Consider the following 22978-nt stretch of genomic DNA (forward strand, 5'->3'; position numbering starts at 1 on the left):
AAGGTCAAAGAGTATTTTACTAGATCTTTGTGACCTCGAAGGTCTCACACAATTAAAAGAAAAGATCCGTATATTTTGTTATCCTGTTTTGGTCGAACTTTGCACACAAAAGTATGTCATCAACATAAAGAGATAAGATTACAAACTTATCGTTAGATCTTTTGACATGCACACAGTGGTCCTCATCAATCATTTGGAAATCACATGAGATAATCGATTGATGAAACCTTAAGTACCACTGTCTGAAAAATTGTTTCAATCCATAAATGGAACTCATGAGTCTGCACACTTTGTGTTCTTCACCTTATTTTATGAAATTTTTGGATTGTTCCATATAAATTTTCTCTTCCGGTTCGCTATTTAAAAATGTCGTCTTTACATCCATTTGATGTAATTCTAAATCTAAACTTGCCACTATTGCTAGAATAAGGCGTATAGAGGAAAATTTTACAGCAGGAGAAAAAGTTTTCTCATAGTCAATTCCTTCCTGTTGAGTATAGGGGGCTACCAAACATGCCTTATATCTTTCAATGGATCCATCAACTTTGCACTTGATTTTCAAAACCCATTTATTTCCAATAGCCTTGTAATCACTCAGAAGGTCAACCAATGACTAAACTTGGTTTGATTTCATTGAGTCAATTTCTTCTTTCATTGCCTTTTGCCATTTTTCTTTAGCAAGTCTATAAAGAGCCTCTTAGATAATGTTAGGTTCTTCCTCATCTTATGGGGCAACTAGAAAAGCTTCACCCTCAACATCAAAACGACGTTGAGGTATGTGTCATCGACTACTTTTTCTAATTTGAGGTTCACGTGAAACTAATTCAGGAACTCTCGTCTCGCTCTCACTTGGATCAGATTCCCTAGGTACATTTTCAAGTAAATGTACTAAATGATTTTAAACAATGAAATCGTCTCGATTCTCAATTTCATAAAGAGACAAATTCTGATTTATCTCTCCCATGCTAGGAAACTCATTTTTCAAGAAAAAAATATCTTGAGATTCAAACTCAGTAACACTCCTACTTGCCTGATCACCAATAAAAAACATATATTTTTCAATGTGCTGAGTATCTTATAAATATACTATTTTTGTTTCTTGGACCCAACTTTTCATGTTTGTGAGAAGGATCATGAACATAGGCAGTACATCCCTAGGGTCTCAAATGACTTAGATCAAGCTTTCTTCCAGTCCATAACTCATATGGGGTAGAAGGTACAAATTTGGAAGGTACTAAATTGAGTAGATTGACAACTGTCAACAATGTATCACCCCAAAAAGTGATTGACAATTTTGCCCCTGCCATCATTGACCTAACCATTTCTAGAAAAGTTCTATTTCTTTTTTCCGCAACACCATTTTGTTGTGGAGTATATAGAATGGTCAATTATCTCTTAATTCCCTTTTTATCACACAATAATTTAAATTGTTTAGACAAATACTCGCGACTTCTATCAATTCTTAATGCTTTAACTTTTCTGTCTAACTGATTCTCAACTAAGTTCAAATATCTTTTGAAACACTCTAAAGCTTCTGACTTATGAGAAATCAAATAGACAAAGCCAAAACGAATATAGTCATCAATGAAAGTAATGAACTAAACGCCTCCATTCCTGGCCCTAACATTCCTGGCCCTAACATTCATTGGATCACATATGTCGGAGTAAATTAATTGCAATGGATTTTCAACTCTAATTGCTTTGCTAAATAGCTTTCTTGTCATTTTTCCTGCCAAACAACTTTTACAAGTTGGTAGATTCACTTTTGTAACTTGGCCGAATAAGTTTTCTTTTGCTAATCTATCCAATCTATGTTGTCTTATATGACCTAATCTTGCATGCCATATATTATTTTCTTCATGTGAATTTCTAGAAGAAGTAATGAGGGAAAAACTGGTACTTTGTAATTTACCACATGAAATATAATCTACATCAAGTACAATCAAACCATTTTGTAAATTACCATAACCATAATATATTGAATTTAAAAATAATTCAACCATCGTGTCATGGAAATACATAGCAAAGCCATAATTAAGAAGAACAGGTACAAAAACAAGATTTCGTCCAATTTTTTGAGCAAACAATACATTATATAAATACAAGGTTTGACCACCATGCATACACAACTTGCAGGTGCTAATGCCTTTAACTTCAACTCTTGTATTGTTTCCCACATAGATCCATTTAGGTCTACATGGTATTCGATAATATTCCAAGAAGGAACTTCTGTCTCTTACTATATGGTCTGTGACTCTTGAATCAACAATCTACGAAGGATTAAATTCAATTAAGAATACAGAACTCAAAACATAAATAACATTTGAACATGCATTTAAGACATGTACCTTTCTTGATTCAATGCAGTCACGTGCAAAGTACCCCTTATTACCACAATTATAGCACTACACATTCGTCATGTTCTTCTTTTTCGAGAGATTACGAGCTAGTCTCTTACCCTTGCCATGGTGACTCTTTGATTTTTTAAAACGAACACCTTTACTTTTATTTGGGACATAATTCCCCTTATTTCTTTTATAAGGAAATTTTCACTTAAACTTGGGAGCACCTTTGGAGCTAGATGCCATCATATAGACATCAGTATTTGGTTTAGAAGTCTCAATACAATCCTCCTCCAACTCTAAATGTCATGAAGCATCGACCATTGTCTTTATGTTCATGTTGTGGGTAAGATAAATTTTCATGTGCTCCCAATTGTGAGGTAAGGATCTGATAACAGCTTGTGTTTGCTGTTCGTTAGTGAGGTTCATATCAGCATCTTTGAGTTCATTGACCATATTGGTCATCTCTCAAAGATGCTGCCTCATGTTGTGGTTTGTGCGTTTTTGTAGGTATCAAATTTGATAGTTAGTTGCCTTACCTTTGCAACTAAAGTCACCCTAAGTTGCTCTTTAAGAGAATTTCACATTTCATGCGCTAGCTTATACTTTCTGAATTCTCGCATAATATCATTCTTCATACAGCTAAGCAAGGTAATGCGAGCAGTAGAGTTATTTTTCTTCCATGCGTTGTAAGCCTCTCTATTCCTCTTATGTTGCGCAGTGGTTCCTTCAGCAAGTTCTACCATTGCTTGATTTAGAGCTTCTATTGACTCTTGTTCCTCAAGGATATACTGAATTTTTAAATTTCAAATTTCATAATTATCCCCATTCAATTTTTTGCCTTTTATTAAGTCAACAATTATGTTATTTGAAGAAGCCATTCTCAAGGATAATCTATATAAGATTTATTTCATTAATGTCATGCCTTACACGCATTTATCAAATAAAATTAACAATAAATATTCAACTAGATACAGGGTCGAAAGTTCAATATGTTCCCAATCATTGCCCATATTCCAATTGTCCAACTATTGTAAATTTTATTTTTCTTTACCTCAAAAAAAAAAAGGGGAGAACTTTTAATTCCACTTAATAAGGAATTATTGAAACATATTTGATCACATAGATTAAATAATTAATCATAATTCATTTCATAAAATGAACTAGATACATGGATTGAGTAACACATCACTCAATAATTCTAGTTATATGAGGAATTGCATGAATGACATTATAAAAAATGACTCTAGGAGTCATTTGACCAATATCACTAACAATATCAATTGGTAAGCTACTTGGATATAGGGTCATTATAATTTCTCTTATTCTGTATGCATTTACGAAGAAACACAATGTCCCACAAAAACTTAGATGACGGAATTTCCAAATACTAGCTATTAATTTCTTGTCATGTAACAACAACGTAATAAGTAAAGATTGATATTGTGCTTCTTCAGTCCATAATCCCCTATAGCCAGCAAATATATGTTCTTGCATCATATCATATCATGCACAGTGATGATATGCTCACGTATATTTTGCCTTTTCATCATTTGATAATCATTTAACTGTCTTTTTATTTCTATAACTTGGGCTCTTTGAGTAGCAGTTCGAATGAGTTTTAGAATTCGTACTCATGTCATTTTCTTAAAAAAATGAATTAAAAAAAAAATAACATAGTAAGAATTTGAAAAATAAATTCTTTAGACAATTTTATATAAAACAAAATATATGTTATGGACACATCCACTTATAATTAACTAATAATCTCAAAATATGTCATAATAAAATATTTATTATTATTATTAACTAATAACAATAAATATTTTTTATTTAATTTAAATTAAAAATCAACCAAACAAAGCCTTAAATCATAAAACCCATTTTTCAAGATTTTAAGGTCACCTGTTTACAAGTTTAATTTTTTTTTTTTATTTCAATTCTAATTTTAATTTACATTTTAATGTTGATTTAAAACCTGCCAAACATGCCCTTAGATTGATTCGCAGAATCGAGAGCCTCTGCCACCAATCAATTTCAAATTGACTTCATGCATTTCAATTTTACTCAGGACAAAAATGAATAGTAAATTAAGTACATAATCTTTAAATCAAGGCCACCTTTTTTAGACTATCAAGGAGGCTTTTCCTGCGCAACTACAAGGGTTTGACTATTCAATTCATTCACTTGATTGTGCACAGAAATCTCGTAGAAATCTATTTTCATTTCAATTTCTTTTGTAAAATCCACTGGTCACTAGCGACGAGCCAGCAACTGTTGGATAGATCGAGCGGAGACTCTAACCAAATTAAACAAATTTTACAGAATTCGAAAGGGCTTCGATAGATTAAAAAACTATTCAATAACTTCCGAGATAAAATGAATCACAAGCAAATCAAACAAGAAAAAGATACAAAAATTAAAAGAGGGAATTAATGAATTTATCTTGATTCACTCAAATGGTCTATGTTTATGTTGAGCTAAAGAAAAAAAAGTTCACTGCACTAAATCGAATAGGATTACAAAATTCAACCATACAAACTATACATCATTGGTTCGTCTAAACAAAATAGCCTCACAATCATCAAATAAAGATTAGAAGCAAACCTAGAACCAACGATTACAACAAAAACGGAGATATAAGAACAAAGATGATGCTCACCCAAGAATGAGAACCTTTCCCAATTGATCGCTCTCTTTTTTCCCGTTCTTTTCTGTGATTTTTCTCATTTAATTTACCATCTTGAGGCACTGTTACATTTATATGAGAGTTGAACGACTGAGATAGGATCTGATAAAGATAGCATTGATGGCCATTAATTAATTGTAAAGCACGATTAACAGAAAGGCAATAAGGACAAGCAACAGGGCGTCGGGCAGAACAAGAACAATCAAGAGGCGCCAGACAGAGAGGAAAGGCCCTTGATGGTTGCAACGTGACCCTCCATCATCCGTCCATGTGGACTGATGAGGTTGCCAACTTTGCCTTCCAATCAAGACAACAGCGTTTTGATGCTTCACCCACAACAACAACCACCAGCAATGTCTCTATTTTTTTCTGTGAAAAATCTTCGTTTGCAACTACGAAGTTGGTTGGAGAACATGAAGAGAGACAAATTTGTTGGTGGTCGTTGCAGTCACCAAGGAAGAGGTGGACGCGGAGCAACCACAGTTATCCTCACAAAGAAAATGACGGACGAACTCTATTCATCAGATCTCCGACATTACCCTTCTCTGATTGCGTATAGACATACATACACAACAAGATATTTATACTAAAATACACATTTTGTATATACTAATGCATCCATTCAGCGTATATACATAAAAATAATATTGTGTATGTGTATGTTATGTATATGTTGCATTCAACACAAAAAGGACACAAAAAGGACACTGATATCTCAATCAGAAAACAACTTTAGATGCTCTGATACTGATGTTGAAAATAATGAAATAAATGAATCATTAAATTAAACCAGACTTACTGCTTACACAACAGAGATAAGATCAAACGATTGAATTACTAGTATAAATAAAATCACAGTGGATCTTGTTTGTATCCATAGTCTAAGTGTCTTTCACTTACAAAGAGTTTTTCATAGAATTTTTTTTAGATTGCATTCATTCTATTCTTTCTGCTAACGTAAACAGATGCACTCACACTGTATCTCACACCCCATGTATCCAGTTCCTCCATCAATGAAGGAAGTGGGTTCAATTGTTGTTGGCAGTTTTCTTTGGCAACCGCCGTACGAGGTTACAGATTCAGATTTAGATTTAGATCTAGATCTGATACTAGATCTGAACCCATTATGAGCGAATTTACCCAGCTACATATTTCATTCCTCATATTCTATATATATCCTGTCCTACAGTTACAGTACTGCGTAACTGCTTTCCCCATTCCAAACCACAAACCCACATCGCTCTCTACTCAGCAGATACTTGCGAGCTTCGTGTTTCGTCTGACATGGAAATCATTTCAGAAGCGCCCCTGCCCGATGGCAACAACGGAACCATTCCAGTGCTTGGCTTCGGCACCGCTGTCTGGCCTCTCGGAGGCTCCGAGACCATGCAAGAGGCCATCGTCCAAGCAATCAAACTCGGCTATCGCCACTTCGACACTGCGGCGATATACGGGTCCGAGCGGTGCCTCGGCGAAGCCATAGCCGAGGCTCTGCGGCTTGGCCTCATCCAGTCCCGGGGCGAGCTGTTCGTCACTTCGAAGCTCTGGTGCAGTGAAGCTCACCCCGGCCGCGTCCTGCCCGCGCTGCGAAATTCTCTCGAGTAAGGAAGATAATCAACATATAATTAAATATTAATCTTTCTTTTATCGGATTCTTGTAAATAGAAAATAAAAAATTATTATAAAACAAAGTAAATTACACTATTAGTCTCTGAATCATTTTAATTTTTTTTATAATTCAATATCTTTTTTTAATTTTTTATTAAATTCTGTTAACAAAAAATGAAGTGATATATATCGATTCATACAAACCTTTATGATTCATTTAGTTTATTTTTTTTATTTTAAAAAATTCCTTGATCCTTGTTTAAGTCCCTGTAGGTTTAGGTTTACTTTTGATATTTTAGGTTATTATGAGTTATCTTAATTTTTTCATAATTTAAATCAAATATTAAAGTCTCATTTAAACTATTAATTAATTAAATAGAGAAGAGTTTTTTTTTTAAATAACAAAAATTTAAATATTAAAAATAAACCACTTAATATTTGCATAAAAATGTCATTGATTTTCTGTAAAATTCTGTGCGCATATATGACATTGTTCATCTGATTCATCACTAGCTAGGTTTGTTTAATTTGTTTTTGTTTTTCAGGTTTTGTAGATGAAAATATCAAAGTTTAAATCATCGAAATTATAGCTTAGTAGTATAGGTGGTAACATTGGTGAATCTCCAGATCTCAAGTTGGAATCTTGTGAGGCTTGATTGTTCCCCCATTAAGTCCCGAGTAGTGTGATCAAGAAAAGAAAATGCTAAAGTTTATTATTATTATTTTTTTTTAATTTCTTGTGGTTTAGGAGGCTTGGAATGGAGTATGTTGATCTGTACCTTATACACAATCCAGTGAGCTTGAAGGCAGAGGCAGGCTTAGATATGCATTTCAACAAGAAGGATCTTGTTCCCATTGCAGTTCAAGAAGTATCTTAGTAAGGCTGAAATTCATCATTAGTTAACAGTCACTTATTCTCCACAATAAAATGGAGTGACTAAAAAAAAGAACATATCTATTATGGAGATGGACAGATGTTTATTGTTTGACAAAAATCTTTTTAAAAACTTCTGGATTGAGGCAGTAAACACTTTAGTGTATCTCCTCAATAGGCTATCAACCAACGTCTTAACAGGAAAGACTATTTAAAGCATGGTTTGGAGTCAAGCTTTTAGTAGCACATCTCAAGGTTTTTGGGAGTGTATGCTACATTTATGTGCTAGAAACAAAAAGAGATGAGCTAGAGCAAAGAGCTATAAGAAGGGTGTTCTTGGGGTATAGTAGCAATATCAAAACATATAGAGTATTTGATTTGCAAACAAAAAATGTGGTAATTGCAAGATATGTTAAGTTCGATAAAGCTGACACTTGGAATTGGATCAGAGAAATGGTTAAGTTTAACAAAAAAAGTGTAATTGAGGGGAATATTTCCCATGACCAAGACATAGCTGAAGTAGAATCAAACTCTGATACTACAATCAGAGGGACAGGATATTTGGCAAAGATATACGAGAGATGCAATGCAGCCTCTTTGATGGAACCTGTCACTTATGAAGAAGCAACAAGCTTACATGGTTGGGTAAAGGCAATGCGAGAGAAGTTGTACGTGATCAATAAGAATGAAACTTGGAGACTGTTTAACAGACCAAATCACAGGAAGGTAATTGGTTTGAAGTGGGTTTATAGAACCAAATTGAATCCAAATGGTTCTGTAAACAAGCTGAAGGCTAGGCTGGTAGTGAAAGGATATTCATAGCAAGAAGGAATTGATTTCTCAGATACCTTTGCTCCAGTAGTAAGGTATGATACCATCAGACTTCTCTTGGCACTTGCAACACAACAATCCTAGAAAGTATTCCAGCTTGATGTGAAGTCTGCATTTCTTAGTGGTTATCTAAATGATGAAATTTATGTTGAACAGCCTGAAGGGTTCATTGTAGAAAGGCAAAAAGACAAAATTTATTTACTCAAGAAGGCTCTTTATGGCCTGAAACAGGCACCAAGAGCCTGATACAACAGAATAGATGAGCATTTGAGCAATTTGGGATTTGATAGGAGCAAGAGTAAGCATACTTTTTATGTGAAGCTGAATGAAAGAGATGTTTTGATAGTGTCAATTTATGTTGATGACTTGCTGATAACTGCAAGCAGTGACAAAATGATAAAGGAATTCAAGACTAAAATGAAGACAGAGTTTGAGATGATTGATTTAGGTGAGATGTCTTGTTTTCTTGGCACGGAGATTTTACAAATAGATCAAGGAATTTTCATTTGCCAAAGAAAGTATGCACAAGAGATTTTGAAAAAGTTTGGAGAATAGCAAGTGTGTTAGCACACCTGTAGCTTAGAATGAAAAACTAAGGAAAGATGGTGGTGTTCAAATGATAGATGGAAAAGTTTTTTGAAGTCTAGTTGGTTGTTTGTTGTACTTTACAACAACAAGACTTAGTGTCATGTTTGCAACGAGTCTTCTTTCAAGATTTATGGTAAGTCCAATTGAATTGCATTATAAGGTTTCTAAAAGGGTGATGAGATATATCAAAGGGTCTAAGGATTTGGGAATGTAGTTCAAGAAGGGTCAAGGTTCAAGGTTGATCGGTTAATTAACAGTGATTGGGCTGGTTCTGAAGATGACATGAGAAGCACATCAGGCTATTTGTTTACAATTGGTTCAGGTGTGTTTAGCTGGAATTCTAGGAAATAAGATATTGTGGCTCAATCAACTGTAGAAGCTGAATATGCGACTGCATCAGTTTCTATTAATCAAGCCATTTGGTTGAGGAAGATCATGTATGATCTCTCATAGTTGTAGGAAGGTCCAACAGAAATCCTATGTGACAACCAATCAGTAATTGCAATTGCTAAGAATCCTCTCTTCCATGAAAAGACAAAGCATATGAAGAGTTTTTTTAAAAAAAAAAAAAATAACAAAAGCTTAGATATTAAAAATAAGCCACATAATATTTGCATAAAAATGCCATTGATTTTCTGTAAAATTCTGTATGCATATATGACATTGTTCATCTGATTCATCACTAGCTAGGTTTGTTTAATTTGTTTTTGTTTTTCAGGTTTTGTCGATGAAAATATCAAAGTTTAAATCATCAATCGAAATAATAGCTTAGTAGTATAGGTGGTAACATTGGTGAATCTCGAGATCTCAAGTTGGAATCTTGTGAGGCTTGATTGTTCCCCCATTAAGTCCCGAGTAGCTAGTGTGATCAAGAAAAGAAAATGGCAAAGTTTATTATTATTATTTTTTTTAATTTCTTGTGGTTTAGGAGGCTTGGAATGGAGTATGTTGATCTGTACCTTATACACAGTCCAGTGAGCTTGAAGGCAGAGGCAGGCTTAGATACGCATTTCAACAAGAAGGATCTTGTTCCCATGGATTTCAAGCGTGTTTGGGAAGGCATGGAGGAGTGTTACAGACTTGGCCTTGCCAAAAATATTGGAGTAAGCAATTTCTCTTGCAAGAAGCTTCACCATCTTCTTCTCACTGCAAGTATCGCTCCTGTTGTGAATCAGGTATTTAATCTTCTATTTCCAGATATCACCCGTTGCTAGGTCCAAGCGTTTGGGCTTGTTTTAATATTTCAATGTCTTCAATATTGTTTTTAATTCCAAAATTAACCAGGGGGAGAGAGAGAGAACAATATCAAAATATATTCGTACATTGATTCTTTTTACCAAAATGTGCCCCACATTTGTGCGTGTTCATTGTTGTGATTGTGATTTCTTGACAAAACTTTGAATTGTATTATGGGTTGAAATTGAATCCAAGGTGGAGATGAACCCACTTTGGCAGCAAGCAAAGCTGAGGGAGTTTTGTAGAGAAAAGGGCATTCATATTACAGCATACAGTGTCTTAGGAGGCATCGGAACAGCTTGGGGAAGCAGCAAAGTCCTTGATTGTGAGGTTCTCGGAGAGATTGCTCAAGCCAAGGGAAAGACGGTTGCTCAGGTAAGGCTTCGTTCTCTCTCTCTCTCTCTCTCTCTCGCGAATGAAGCCGCAACTGCTATTCTATAGGCGTGGATTGGGTAACACTTACTTTTTTCTTTTTCTCCTTGATAAGGATTATGATAAGGATTCAAAATTTTGTGTACAAGTATTGTGTTCAAATAATATTAAAACGGATAGAAGTCTATCAAACTACATAAATACATCCATATGGGTTTTAGCCATGTAGGCCTTGGGCTTTCCTCCTTCACATAGGAGGAAAACCCAACCCAACCCAACCCAACATTGACATGATTTTGAAATGAAAAGAAGACCAAAGAATGGCTCTTTCTTTGAGGCTAATGCATAATTGCATATCTAGAATTAATCCTTATGGTAGAGACATTACTGAAACTAGCTGATTAATGCGCTCGTTACTGGTACATGAAAACATTAAGGTTTGCCTGAGATGGGTATATGAGCAAGGGGTGAGCATGGCGGTGAAGAGCTTTAACAAGCACAGACTGAAGGAAAATATTGGCATATTTGACTGGATGCTAAGCCCTGAAGACTGTCGAAAAATTGACCAAATTCCACAGCAAAGAATTTTTCCTGGAGATATATACATATCGGATGATGGCCCTTTTACATCTTATGAGGAGCTCTGGGACGGCGAGGTCTGATTTTTTTTTTTTTTTTTTGAGACTGGAAATGTATTTGGAGCTCTTCTACCTACTCTATTTTCATCAGAAACATGTTTTTCTGTTCTTTGATCTTTGTTTTTGATTCTCATTCAGTTTATCATTTGAGCGTCGATTCAATCTGTTAATTATATAGTTGTCAGAAATTGATTTGTCACGCAGCAGCCTTTAAGTGGACTAGTGATGGCGCCCAAGATTGAGCTTTGGCTTATTTAGAGGCATTTGACCGGACCAAGGAGTGATTGCATCTTTTATGGCTTGAATTTATCATTATTCCTTTCTTTAGTTCTGACTATTTTAAGTATTGCGTAAATTCCTCTTATTTGCATGGTAATATTTGTGTACTATTTAAATCCAAGTTTGTCTTTAGGTAGGGGGGATTTTGGATAAATAAATTTGCTAAAACTTTTGAGAAGTTCATCATTCTCTTTTCAATACAATTTTGGTATTTCTACGGAAATCAACGAATTTGTATTTCTAGGATTCATTCTTGCATTTCTGCTCTGCATCATATTGGTATCACAGGCCAGTACACGTTCCAAGAAGATGCCTCCAAGATGTCAACCGGCTTTGAATGTCGACCAACATGCAGAGGAAACTAATCAATTACGTCAACAGATCGAGGCTTTAACGGCGGGACTGGAGGCAATTCGCACACAGCAAGAAGAATTCATGGCGACTGTTCTTGGTCATTGTCGTGAACAAGCACACCGGGATCAACCTAGGGATGGCACGGCGGATGACGAAGTGCGACGACCACCACGACAGCAACACCAAGGGTTTGGAGTGATGGCTCCTTCCTTCGAATCGAGCACTGATGATGATGAAGCTACTATCAACAACCCTTTTGCGCCTTTGAACCCATATTGGCGTGATGTGCGTTGGGGTGGCGCGGATGCAAGACGTTGGGACAGTGGATTTAAACTTGATTTGCCTAAATTTCATGGTGGCTTGGATCCTGAGGATTTCTTAGATTGGTTAGTGGCTATTGAAGAACTATTGGACTTTAAAGAAGTGCCAGAAGATAAGAAAGTACCCTTAGTCGCCACTCGTTTGAGTGGTCGTGCGGCTGCGTGGCGGCGGCAATTAAAGGCAAATCGTGCTCGTTAAGGCCGTTCTAAAATTACTTCATGGAGTAAGTTCAAGAAACATTTGAAAGTGGTTTTTCTTCCTTTTAACTATTCCCGTCTTTTATATAAAAAATTCCATAACTTGAAGCAAGGTTCTCGGTCCGTTGATGACTATACTAACGAATTCTATCAGCTCTTAGCCCGTACCGATGTCATGGAGAATGATGATCAACTTGTATCGCGATATATTGGTGGTCTCCGCATCACTTATCAAGATGTATTAAACTTCTTTTCCCCTACCTCAATTTCAGAAGCACATCAACGTGCTCTTTTGATTGAAAAACAGAGTGCTAGGCGTGGTTCTAGAATTCCAGCTTCACTTACTTCACCTTTGGGTGGTCGAGGCAATTTTTCTCCAGCTGGTGGTAGTTCAACTGTGGTTTTACAGCCTCTTAATGTTTCTGGGCAGTCTGCACAATCGATAATCAACACTCCAACAGCAAATAAAGCCAGGGGCAACAGTAACTCGACGGGAATTTCACGTGGTATGGGTAATACCCAATGTTTTTCTTATGGGGAATACGGCCATCGTCAAGCTGCTTGCCCGAACAAGCCCAATAGAGGACTTGTCACTGGTGACGAAGAAGTTTTGTATGAGAGCAATCTCCTATTTGATACATCTATTGAAGAAGAGTTACCAGAAGCAGTTCTTACTGGTGATATTGGTCCGGCTCCAGTTGTTCGTCGGTTATGCTGATCTCCGCGTGACGATGCGATTGAGTCTCAACGCAATCATATCTTCCTTTCTACTTGCACAGTCAATGAAAAAAATCTGTAAGTTTATCATTGATTCGAGTTCTTGTGAGAATATAATTTCTGAAGACGCTGTCCATAAGTTAAATCTACCATTACAGCCACACATCCTCGTCCATATAAGCTTGCTTGGCTTCAACGTGGTTCTGAAATTACTGTTGATCAGTGGGTATTGCTTCATTTTTCCATTAGAAACAAATACAAGGATAGTGTTTGGTGTGATGTCACCCCAATAGACGCTTGTCACATTCTATTAGGTCTACCTTGGCAATATGATCGTCATGTTACTCATAATGGTCGACTTAACACCTACAACTTTATTCATGAAGGGGTCCGTATTGTTTTGCAACCTCCACCAATGAAGTCTATAGATTCCATTCCCCGTGATTCTTCTTTGTTAGTCACGTGTGGTCAGTTTCACCGTGCTGTTATCGATGTTAAACATGTGTATTTCTTGATGGCTTGTGATGTTTCTTCTTATTTGGAAATTCCAGATTTAATCAAGCCTCTTTTGGATGAGTTTTCTGATATTTTCCCATCTGATTTGCCACCCGATTTACCACCATTGCGTGATATTCAGCATCACATAGATCTTATTCCAGGTACTTCTTTGCCCAATCACCCCCACTACCACATGAGCCCGTCTGAGCGTGAAGAGCTACGCAAACAAGTTGAGGAGTTATTGGACAAAGGCTATATCAAGGAGAGTTTTAAGTCCATGCGTGGTACCCGCCCTTCTCATTCCAAAGAAAAATTGTAATGACCCTAAATTGGGTCTAGGTGTTTTAATATTTAATTTTAACTCAAGGGTATTCTAAATGTGGGTCAAAGTATTTTAACAATTTATTTTGATGACATAAAATGATTTTGGATTAATATGAAATTTTCTTAGTGCATGTGATCATGAATTTAAGTGTATGGGTCTAATTTTTAAGAATTTAGGAAATTAATATTTTGGGCTCTATTTAAATAATTAAATGAGTTCATGAGTTTATCAAGTGGGTTAAATGAATTATTGGGTTGGGCTTGGGCCCAATGATGAAGAGGATTTGAATTCCATGTGAGCCAGAAAAGGAAAAATGGAAATTTAAAATATGTGTCAAATATCAAGAATGTCATAAAAAGATTCCTTGTAATGAGATAAAGGAGGGGCAAATCAGTCTTTTGGGGAGAGGGCACCTCAGCCTGCAACTGTTCCTTCTGCCTCTTATTTTTCTGCTTTTAGCCAGAACGCATCTCCTATTTTAGGCAGTACAGATCACTTCTTTCCCTCACACTGTTCCATTGCCTGCCATCTTCTCCTCCATCCATTTTCTGTTTGATCTTCTTCTTCTCCCATTTGGCGGTTGATGACTTGAGCTCAGTGGAAGGGTTTAGCCACTTCTTTCTGGTTGGAGCAGCTCCTAAGGCAAGTTTCCTTAGCCTTCTCAATTGCGAATCTATATATATATATGTGTATTTGTCTCCCTGTTGCTCTGATTCATCGCGTGGGGAAGTTTATATAAATATAAAAATATACACATATGCACAATCTTGTTGAAGTCACAGCGGGAATAGCATCACCCCTATTTCTTCAAGTGAATGGCATTTTGGTAGGCAAGGGTACAAACCTCCTTCATTTGTATCCAAAAAGCTGAACTATATAGATTCATATATATATACATGTATATATAGTTGTATGTGCATCGCCCCTGTTTCAGCAACCCACTATGACCCAGTTGCAATTTATATATGTATATCCTCTCACTCCATTCGATTGCTCCCTTGTTCTTATTTAACTCAAATGAGTGCTTATATATATATATGCATATACCCTCTGTTAAATGCCTCTGTACTTGACCCACTTGTATATATAATAGCCTCCATTGTTGTACCAGTTGAGTGACCCACTTGAATATCCTTATATATATATGTGCTACCAGCCCTTGTATATACATGTGCGCACACCCCCTGCTTTTGTCCTAGCCAATCCTCCATTTACATATTCATATATTCAGATATATATAAGCATGGCATTGTACTCTCGTTGTTTATTCGAATACCCCCTGCTTATTTCAAATCGTATATATATATATATATACATATATAAACTCGACTTCATCTCTCCCTTGTCATATTCAAATCACTCACTTAATATATATATATATATATCTATGCCCCATTGTAGCATCCCTCTACCTATTTGAGCAACCCACTTATATATACAAATATATATATATATATATTATATAACCATCCTAATGTCCCTGTCCCAGCCAACCCACCCAGTTATATACTCATATATATACATTTATATGTGTGGCAGTGCAGCTGCTCACTTGGGAGTTCTCTCTCTCTCTCTTAAGTCTCTGTTTTGTTTTAACAATCTTATATGCTAATCAAGAATGTAGACCCACTGAAAGCCCAAGCACCCAAATAATATAAACAATATTTATTTATATATATATATATAAGCACATATTAAGCACTCAAATCAATAATATATATAAAGGTATACAAACCCACTAGGGACATAAACACCGAAATAATATATATATATATATATTTATGTGTGTGTTTATGTATACATATGATGCACCCACTTAAAGAATCAAACCCACTCAAATTAAATAATATAAATATATACATATGTTTATGTGTGCATATGTACGCACCATTGTATATTGCCATAAGCATTATTTAATTACCTATTAAATAAATTTTTAATATGCCTAAATTTATGATAATTTATATCAAAAATTTCCTTGTATTTTTTAAAGTCATTGGAATATGGCCAATAAATTAAATGTCACGGTGTGTAAAGATTAATAGAGCTAATGTACATGATGTGGTTCTTTTAGTTGCATGGGAACTCAAATCATAAATTTGAGACTTTTTGTGGAGGTATATTTGTCATCAATACATGATATTAAACCATGTGGATACTTATTTATACATTTGAGAGCATGACATCAAGGTCGGTAACCTTGCGTGATTTCATAAATGGCATGTCAAAATATGATATATATACCATTGCTATTAAATTTTGCGCACCTATTATTTTGCGCGGAGGGAAAGGTACCCTAGAGCACCTGGCACGGGACGAGGTGGCCATAGCCCGGCAGGTAGGATCTATATTGAATGTGAGTTTTTATTCTTTTGATGCACTTCAGCATATGTTATTTAATGGCTTGCGAGCCTACGAGATTGGATTCTGATAATTAATGTTATATGTACATTTGCATAATAATATATGGTGACATGATATATTTAAATTGAAACGGATAATGACATAAATTATGAATCTTGTATGAGACTGTCGAGTTCTTGATTACTCTTTTTGATGCCACCCTATTCTTGATTCTTGTTCGCTATTCATTGCTTCTCGAACTTGCTGAGCCTTGTGGCTCACTTGATCTTCTTTGCCATTCCAGGTAAAGGGAAGGCCGTTTTCGTGGGTGAGTCCAGTGGGATTAAGGCCCAAGGATAGGGGTGTACGGAGACGCGTCCTAACTTGAAGATCCTATTTAGCATTTTGGTAAGGCTTGATGAAATGATTTTTATTTTGTTAGTTAACATTAGAGCCTCTTAATTATTTTGTATGACCTTCGAGCCCCAAACTTATGAGATATTGGAAGTGTAACCGAACCTTAATTTAGTTTTCGCTGCTAGTAATGAATTGAGTTGTTGTTTTATTTATGGTTTGTTCTATATCATCTCTGTGATGACCTCCTTTCGAATATACTATGCTAGCGGGAATATTCGAGAGTGGGCCCTTACAAAAATGGTGAGTGGGGTATGTGTGTGGATAGTTGTGCCATTAATAAAATCACGATATGTTATCGATTTCCAATTCCCTGCCTTGATGATTTATTAGATCAGTTAAGTAGAGCTTCCATTTTCAGTAAACTTGATTTGAAAAGTGGTTATCACCAAATATGGATTCGACCGAGTGATGAGTGGAAAATCGCGTTTAAAACGCGTGAAGGCTTATCTGAGTGGCTTGTCATGCCGTTTGGTCTTTCTAATGCCCCAAGTACTTTTATGAGGGTAATGAATCAGTCTCTTCGGTCTCTTATTGGTTTTTGTGTTGTCCTTTATTTCGACGACATTCTTGTATATAGTAGAATAGTGGCGGATCATTTAGAATATTGTTGAATTTTGACTTAGTAGCTGCTGATGTAGTTTGAAGGAGTCAAAATAAATTAAGATTATCCATAACCAATAAATTAGCAACTATTTGATATTGTTTGTTAGCTGTTTTGGCTGAATAATATATCATATTATTCTCCACTTTATGCTCATTTCAATTTACATTTTAGCTGTATAAATTGGAGTTTACGATTGAATAAAATATATGACTTTTGCTTTGGTATTTTTTTTCATTCCCTTTTCTTCTTTCTTCATAAAATACCAACAAATGGTATCAGAGCCCTTCTTCTTAAGGGACCAGTGAGATTGAGTGAGCCAATATACAACCCAAAACATGTTTCACCTATCCTACACAGTACACAAAACACTACAAACCATTTTAAATGAATTCATTGCCAATATTTATGCCTGAAGGGCCGTGGAAGCAGATTCTCGGTGGAGTAACAACTGCGAAGGGATTCAAAGCTGCGGGAATGTATGCTGGGTTGCATGCCAAAGGAGAAAAGCCTGATCTTGCACTTGTTACTTGTGATGTAGATGCAGTAGTTGCAGGGGCTTTCACGATAAATGTAGTTGCAGCAGTTCGAGTAATATACTACAAAAAAGCATTAGAGACTTCACCAATGGCACGTGCAGTCTTAATCAATGCCGGTCAAGCTAATGCAGCAACGGGTGATGCTGGGTACCAGGATGTGATAGAATATTCAAGTATGCTATGCAAAAATTAACAACAAAATGAAGTTAAAGTAGCAATGAATAGCCAAACATCGGAGGAGGAGTTATTTTAACTCTACTCAAAATCATATTCATGCCTATGCCCTATAACCATACCTATGCCTTATAACCATAAACCATAAAATGCTCATATGTCTATATCTAATACATGCCAAAATTTAAAATTTGCATTTGCAGCCTCAAAGTCAAGGAGGAATGTTGAATTTTGACTTAGTAGCTGCTGATGTGGTTTGAAGGAGTCAAAATAAATTAGGATTATCCATAACCAATAAATTAGCAACTATTTGATATTGTTTGTTAGCTGTTTTGGCTGGATAATATGTCATATTATTTTTCACTTTATGCTCATTTCAGTTTACATTTTAGCTATATAAATTGGAGTTTACGATTGAATAAAATATATGACTTTTTCTTTAGTATTTTTTTCATTCCCTTTTCTTCTTTCTTCATAAAATACCAACAAATATCTCCGAGCTGTTATTTGTATTCTTCGCGAGGCCAGATTTTATGCAGCAACCCAAAAGTGTGCCTTCTTCCAGCCTAAAATACTATTTTTGGGTTACTCAATTTCTGGGGATGGGATTGCCGTTGACGACGCCAAAGTGGAGGCCATTTTGTCTTAGCCAACTCCTCATTCCTTGTTTGCCGTGAGGAGTTTTCATGGCCTCGCCTCTTTCTACCGTCGATTTATTCCCCATTTCAGCACTATCATGGCACCTCTCATAGATTGTATGCAAGCCAATTCATTTGTGTGGACGGATGAGGTAGATCGGGTGTTCCATTCAATTAAGAAATTGCTTTCTTCCGCCTTAGTTCTTGCCTTACCAAACTTTGATCAGCCATTTGAATTACATTGTGATGCTTCCAAGGTTGGTATAGGGGTAGTATTAAGCCAAGGTGGACGTCCTGTGGCTTACTTTAGTCAGAAACTCACGGGTCCAAAGACTCGGTATAGTACATACGATGTGGAATTTTATGCTATTGTGCAAGCCATTTGGCATTGGAGACATTATCTTTTTCAGCAGGAATTTATTCTTTTCACAGATCATGAGGCTCTCAAACATCTCTCTACCCAAGATTCTGTGTCCACACGCCATGCTTCATGGGCAACTTTCCTTTAACAATTCACTTTTGTTGTCAAACACAAATCTGGGTCTGCTAATAAAGTTGTCGACGCTTAAAGCCATCGTCACAACTTATTAACTAATATGCGTCTCTCCGTACCCGGATTTGATTCCTTTCGTGATTTATATGAATCTGACCCGTACTTTGGCCCCATTTGGTTGGCCGTGAAGATTGGCTCTCGCTCGGATTTCCTCATTTCTAATGGGTTTCTATTTCGAGGCGTCCAATTATGTATTCCTTCATGCAGTTTGCATTTGAAGCTTGTTGAGGAATTACATCGTTTAGGCCATATCGGGCGTGACCACTCTATTGAACTTGCTTCTCACTCTTACTTTTGGCCTACACTTCGATGTGATGTCTCTCGTTTTGTGGAGCGTTGTCGTGTATGTCAGATTTCCAAGGGAACAACTACCAATGCTGGATTGTATCATCCTTTGCCTATCCCATCTCAACCTTGGTCGGATATTTCTATGGACTTTGTGCTTGGCCTTCCGCAAACTCAACGGGGTAATGATTCAGTCTTTGTTATTGTGGACCGTTTTTAAAAAATGGTGCATTTCATTCCTTGTAAGAAGATGTTGGATGCCCTTCATGTTGACACCTTGTTCTTTCGAGAAATATTTTGCTTGCATGGGCTACCTTCTTCCATTGTTTATAACCGAGATAGCAAGTTCCTCAGTCACTTTTGGAGGAGTTTGTGGCGCCTTGCTAACACTTCCCTCAATTTTAGCAGTGCTTATCACCCACAGATTGATGGGCAAACTGAGGTCGTCAATCATTCCCTCGGTAGTCTGTTGCGCTGCTTAGTTGGTGATAATGTTAAGACTTGGGATCAAAAATTGGCTCTAGCAGAATTTGCTCACAATTTGGCCCTTAATCGATCTACTGGTTTTGCTCACAAATTGGCTCTAGCAGAATTTGCTCACATCAAGGCCGCGATTGACGCACATTGTCGCCTTCTTGAGTTCGATATTGGTGATTTTGTGTGGGCTATTCTTACCAAGGATCGTTACCCTGTTAATGAATTTAATAAATTGTCTTCCCGCAAGATTGGACCGCTGGAGATTGTGGAAAAGATAAACCCGAATACATATTGTCTCCATTTGCCTAATCGTCTTCGCACTTTGGACATTTTCAATGTTCGTCATCTTGTACCATACCATGGTGATGCTGATTCCAGTGATAACGATGCTTCCAATTCGAGAGCGAATCCTTCTGACCCCAAGGGGAATGATGGCACCCAAGATCGAGCTTTGGCTTATTTAGAGGCATTTGACCGGACCAAGGAGTGATTGCATCTTTTATGGCTTGAATTTATCATTGGTCCTTTATTTAGTTTTGACTATTTTAAGTGTTGCGTAGATTCTTCTTATTTGCATGGTAATATTTGTGTATTATTTAAACCCAAGCTTGTCTTTAGGCAAGGGGGATTTTGGATAAATAAATTTGCTAAAACTTTTGAGAAGTTCATCATTCTCTTTTCAATACAATTTCGATATTTTTATGGAAATCAACGAATTTGTATTTTTAGTATTCATTCTTGCATTTCTGCTCTGCATCAACTAGGGATGAACAGATTGGTGTGGTGGCATCATTTCTCCACCCATTTTTTTTTATCACTGTGGTCTTCTAAACAATCCTTGTGCATTGTACACGCAAATTAATGTTCATTCACTTGATGAGAAAGATATTTGATCAGGTCAAGATATGGTTATTTTGTACTAAATATTTATATATTTCGATTTTAAAATATATAAGTGAGGTCACATAATTTTGTCTTAAAAAGAACCCTTATGACATGAAAAGAAGTGACACATCCTTTTATAAACTATATTGACTTATAATTAATATAAAATTATTTTTTCTTAATATAAAATCTTAATTAATTGTGAACTATGCATACAAAAAAATCATGTAAATGTAATATAATTATATCTTGAAATGACTATTCTTGCGTGATTCTTGATATTCGTGTTCTCGATTACGTCAAGGGAAGTAAATCATAGGTTGACCCTTTAATCCTTGCACAAGACGAGAATCGAACTCGCAATCTATCAAATTGACACCGATATATTATTCATCCAACCGCTCGACCTATGTCCTAAAAACTAATATAATTATATCTTGCATGAAATATTGCCCATTTCAACTCAACCACATAGACATATAAATATTGGTTGGACAATCTAATTGCTTCTATCACAACTCGCCTTTTGCTAACAGTATGTGCAATATGGTGTGTTGTGAGCTTGAGTTAGCAGGCCAATTGAACATAGGATGCACAGATGTGGGCATTGATTTGAAAAGCCCCATTGGCCATGGCAACTGAGATTCAGTTGACAGTTGACACTGGTCATGCGAGCCCCCCTTAGTTTTTGTTCAAAGAGAGGGCACAGAAGTCAGAAGAAAGGCATACATGGGCTTCAAAAATATACTAATTAAAGCATGCATGGTAATGATTCTATTTCCATGCTTTGCTTAGGGGGCAGTGGCTGAGGCATTATGTATATGCACTGTGACTGAAGCCATCATTATTAGTGTTTTCATCACCTCCAAGCAACTCTCCACCCACTTTTTATTAGACTGTCAAAAAGGCTTTTCAATTTCAAGGCTCAGCAAGAATACAGTGCAAGCTAGCTACCTAGCTTATCTCTGTTTCGCCCTTTGGGAGAAATATCACCTTTCATTTCGTCAACCATGGAGGTAGATGAATCCGTGACTTCACATCTATCCGAAACAAAAAATTATGCTTTTATAAAGCATATACACAGTCATCAGAGTTTTGTAATTATTATAATATATTATAATTAGACTCAGATTTTTAATGAACCAATATTAATGAACTATATTGTTTCGTTTCTATTTATATTTAGATTTGGTTTCTATTCAAAAGATAAAAACTTAGACATGCATGTTTGATAATTTTGATTTGTTTTTAGTTTTATTTATGATTCTTTCTTTTTCCTACGTTGCCAAACTCTAGCCATCGTTTTGAAAATGAAAATAAGCAATTAAACTCCATCGTTGGTTTTTGTTTTTGAAATACTTAAAAAAAAAAACTGAAAATAGAAAAAGAAGTGAAATAAAAGAGGTTGCTTGATTGAAATGGTTGCGAGGTCCCAAATCTCTATTTTGGGAATGAAATTCTCCAACCCTATGAGAGCATATTGATATTGAAATAAAGGCTTGCTCTTCTTCGTTCTTGGTAAGCCACAAAGGCCGAAAAGCCTATGGAGTATGGCTTAATGTTCTTTCATTTTCTAATTCCAATACCATGATTGATTCTTTTTACTTTGAAATGAAAAACAAGAAAACAAAAAAAGAAAACATAGTTTGAATGCTTATATATGACATAGTTTCCTCTCATCCTACTAGCCTTTGTCCCAAACAAAACACATATTTGACCTCATATAGATCCTCCAGTACAGTAGCTAGTGAAATGAATGAATGTCAAAAGAAAATAATGCGAATACAGAATCACATGACAGTAACATATTTTTACAAGTAATAAAATGACTTTGCTGAATCTTAGCCAATAAACATCAAGAAAAAATCAACAGAATGCAGCACAAAACTCTAGAAGAACATAGAGAAAGCAGGCTAACAGGAGGGCTTGCTAAGCACGCCAAGGGAATCATCTTCCATGATTAGAAAAGAACAAATGGTTTTGGTGCTCTATCTCTATCTTTAATGGGTTTTGTGGCTTGTGGGGGTCATCACCAATCATTTGGGAGGTGAAATCCCAAAGTGGGAGGCTGTATACTGTGCCTTGGCGTGCCAAATCTCACACTTCTGATCCCCATTCACCTTTGCTATTTCTAACTCTTTTGCATCAAAAGCCCCACCCCAATTAGGCCCCTCCACTCATTGCCATATATTTATTC

At 36.1% G+C, this 22978-nt stretch overlaps 1 protein-coding gene across 5 annotated transcripts; it reads left to right on the plus strand.

Annotated features, from left to right (window-relative positions):
• The first annotated feature begins 5900 nt into the window (after window positions 1-5900).
• Window positions 5901-16777, plus strand: LOC127810517 (non-functional NADPH-dependent codeinone reductase 2-like). Of its 5 annotated transcripts, XR_008025465.1 has the most exons (6): window positions 5902-6632; window positions 9861-10107; window positions 10364-10543; window positions 10978-11196; window positions 11746-13124; window positions 16517-16777. XR_008025465.1 is itself a non-coding variant. In XM_052350044.1 (5 exons), the coding sequence occupies exons 1-5, from the start codon at window positions 6316-6318 to the stop codon at window positions 12328-12330; spliced, it is 1506 nt and encodes a 501-aa protein (XP_052206004.1). In that variant the 5' UTR covers window positions 5901-6315; the 3' UTR covers window positions 12331-13483. The 5 variants fall into 5 exon arrangements, 4 of the variants coding, with proteins under 4 accessions (XP_052206004.1, XP_052206005.1, XP_052206003.1 ...); XM_052350044.1 differs by lacking the exon at window positions 16517-16777 and having other exon boundaries at window positions 5901-6632; window positions 9903-10107; window positions 11746-13483; XM_052350043.1 differs by lacking the exon at window positions 16517-16777 and having other exon boundaries at window positions 11746-13483.
• The last annotated feature ends 6201 nt before the right edge of the window (window positions 16778-22978 follow it).

This window comes from Diospyros lotus, chromosome 9 (assembly GCF_014633365.1).
Source record: "Diospyros lotus cultivar Yz01 chromosome 9, ASM1463336v1, whole genome shotgun sequence".
NCBI lineage: Eukaryota > Viridiplantae > Streptophyta > Magnoliopsida > Ericales > Ebenaceae > Diospyros > Diospyros lotus.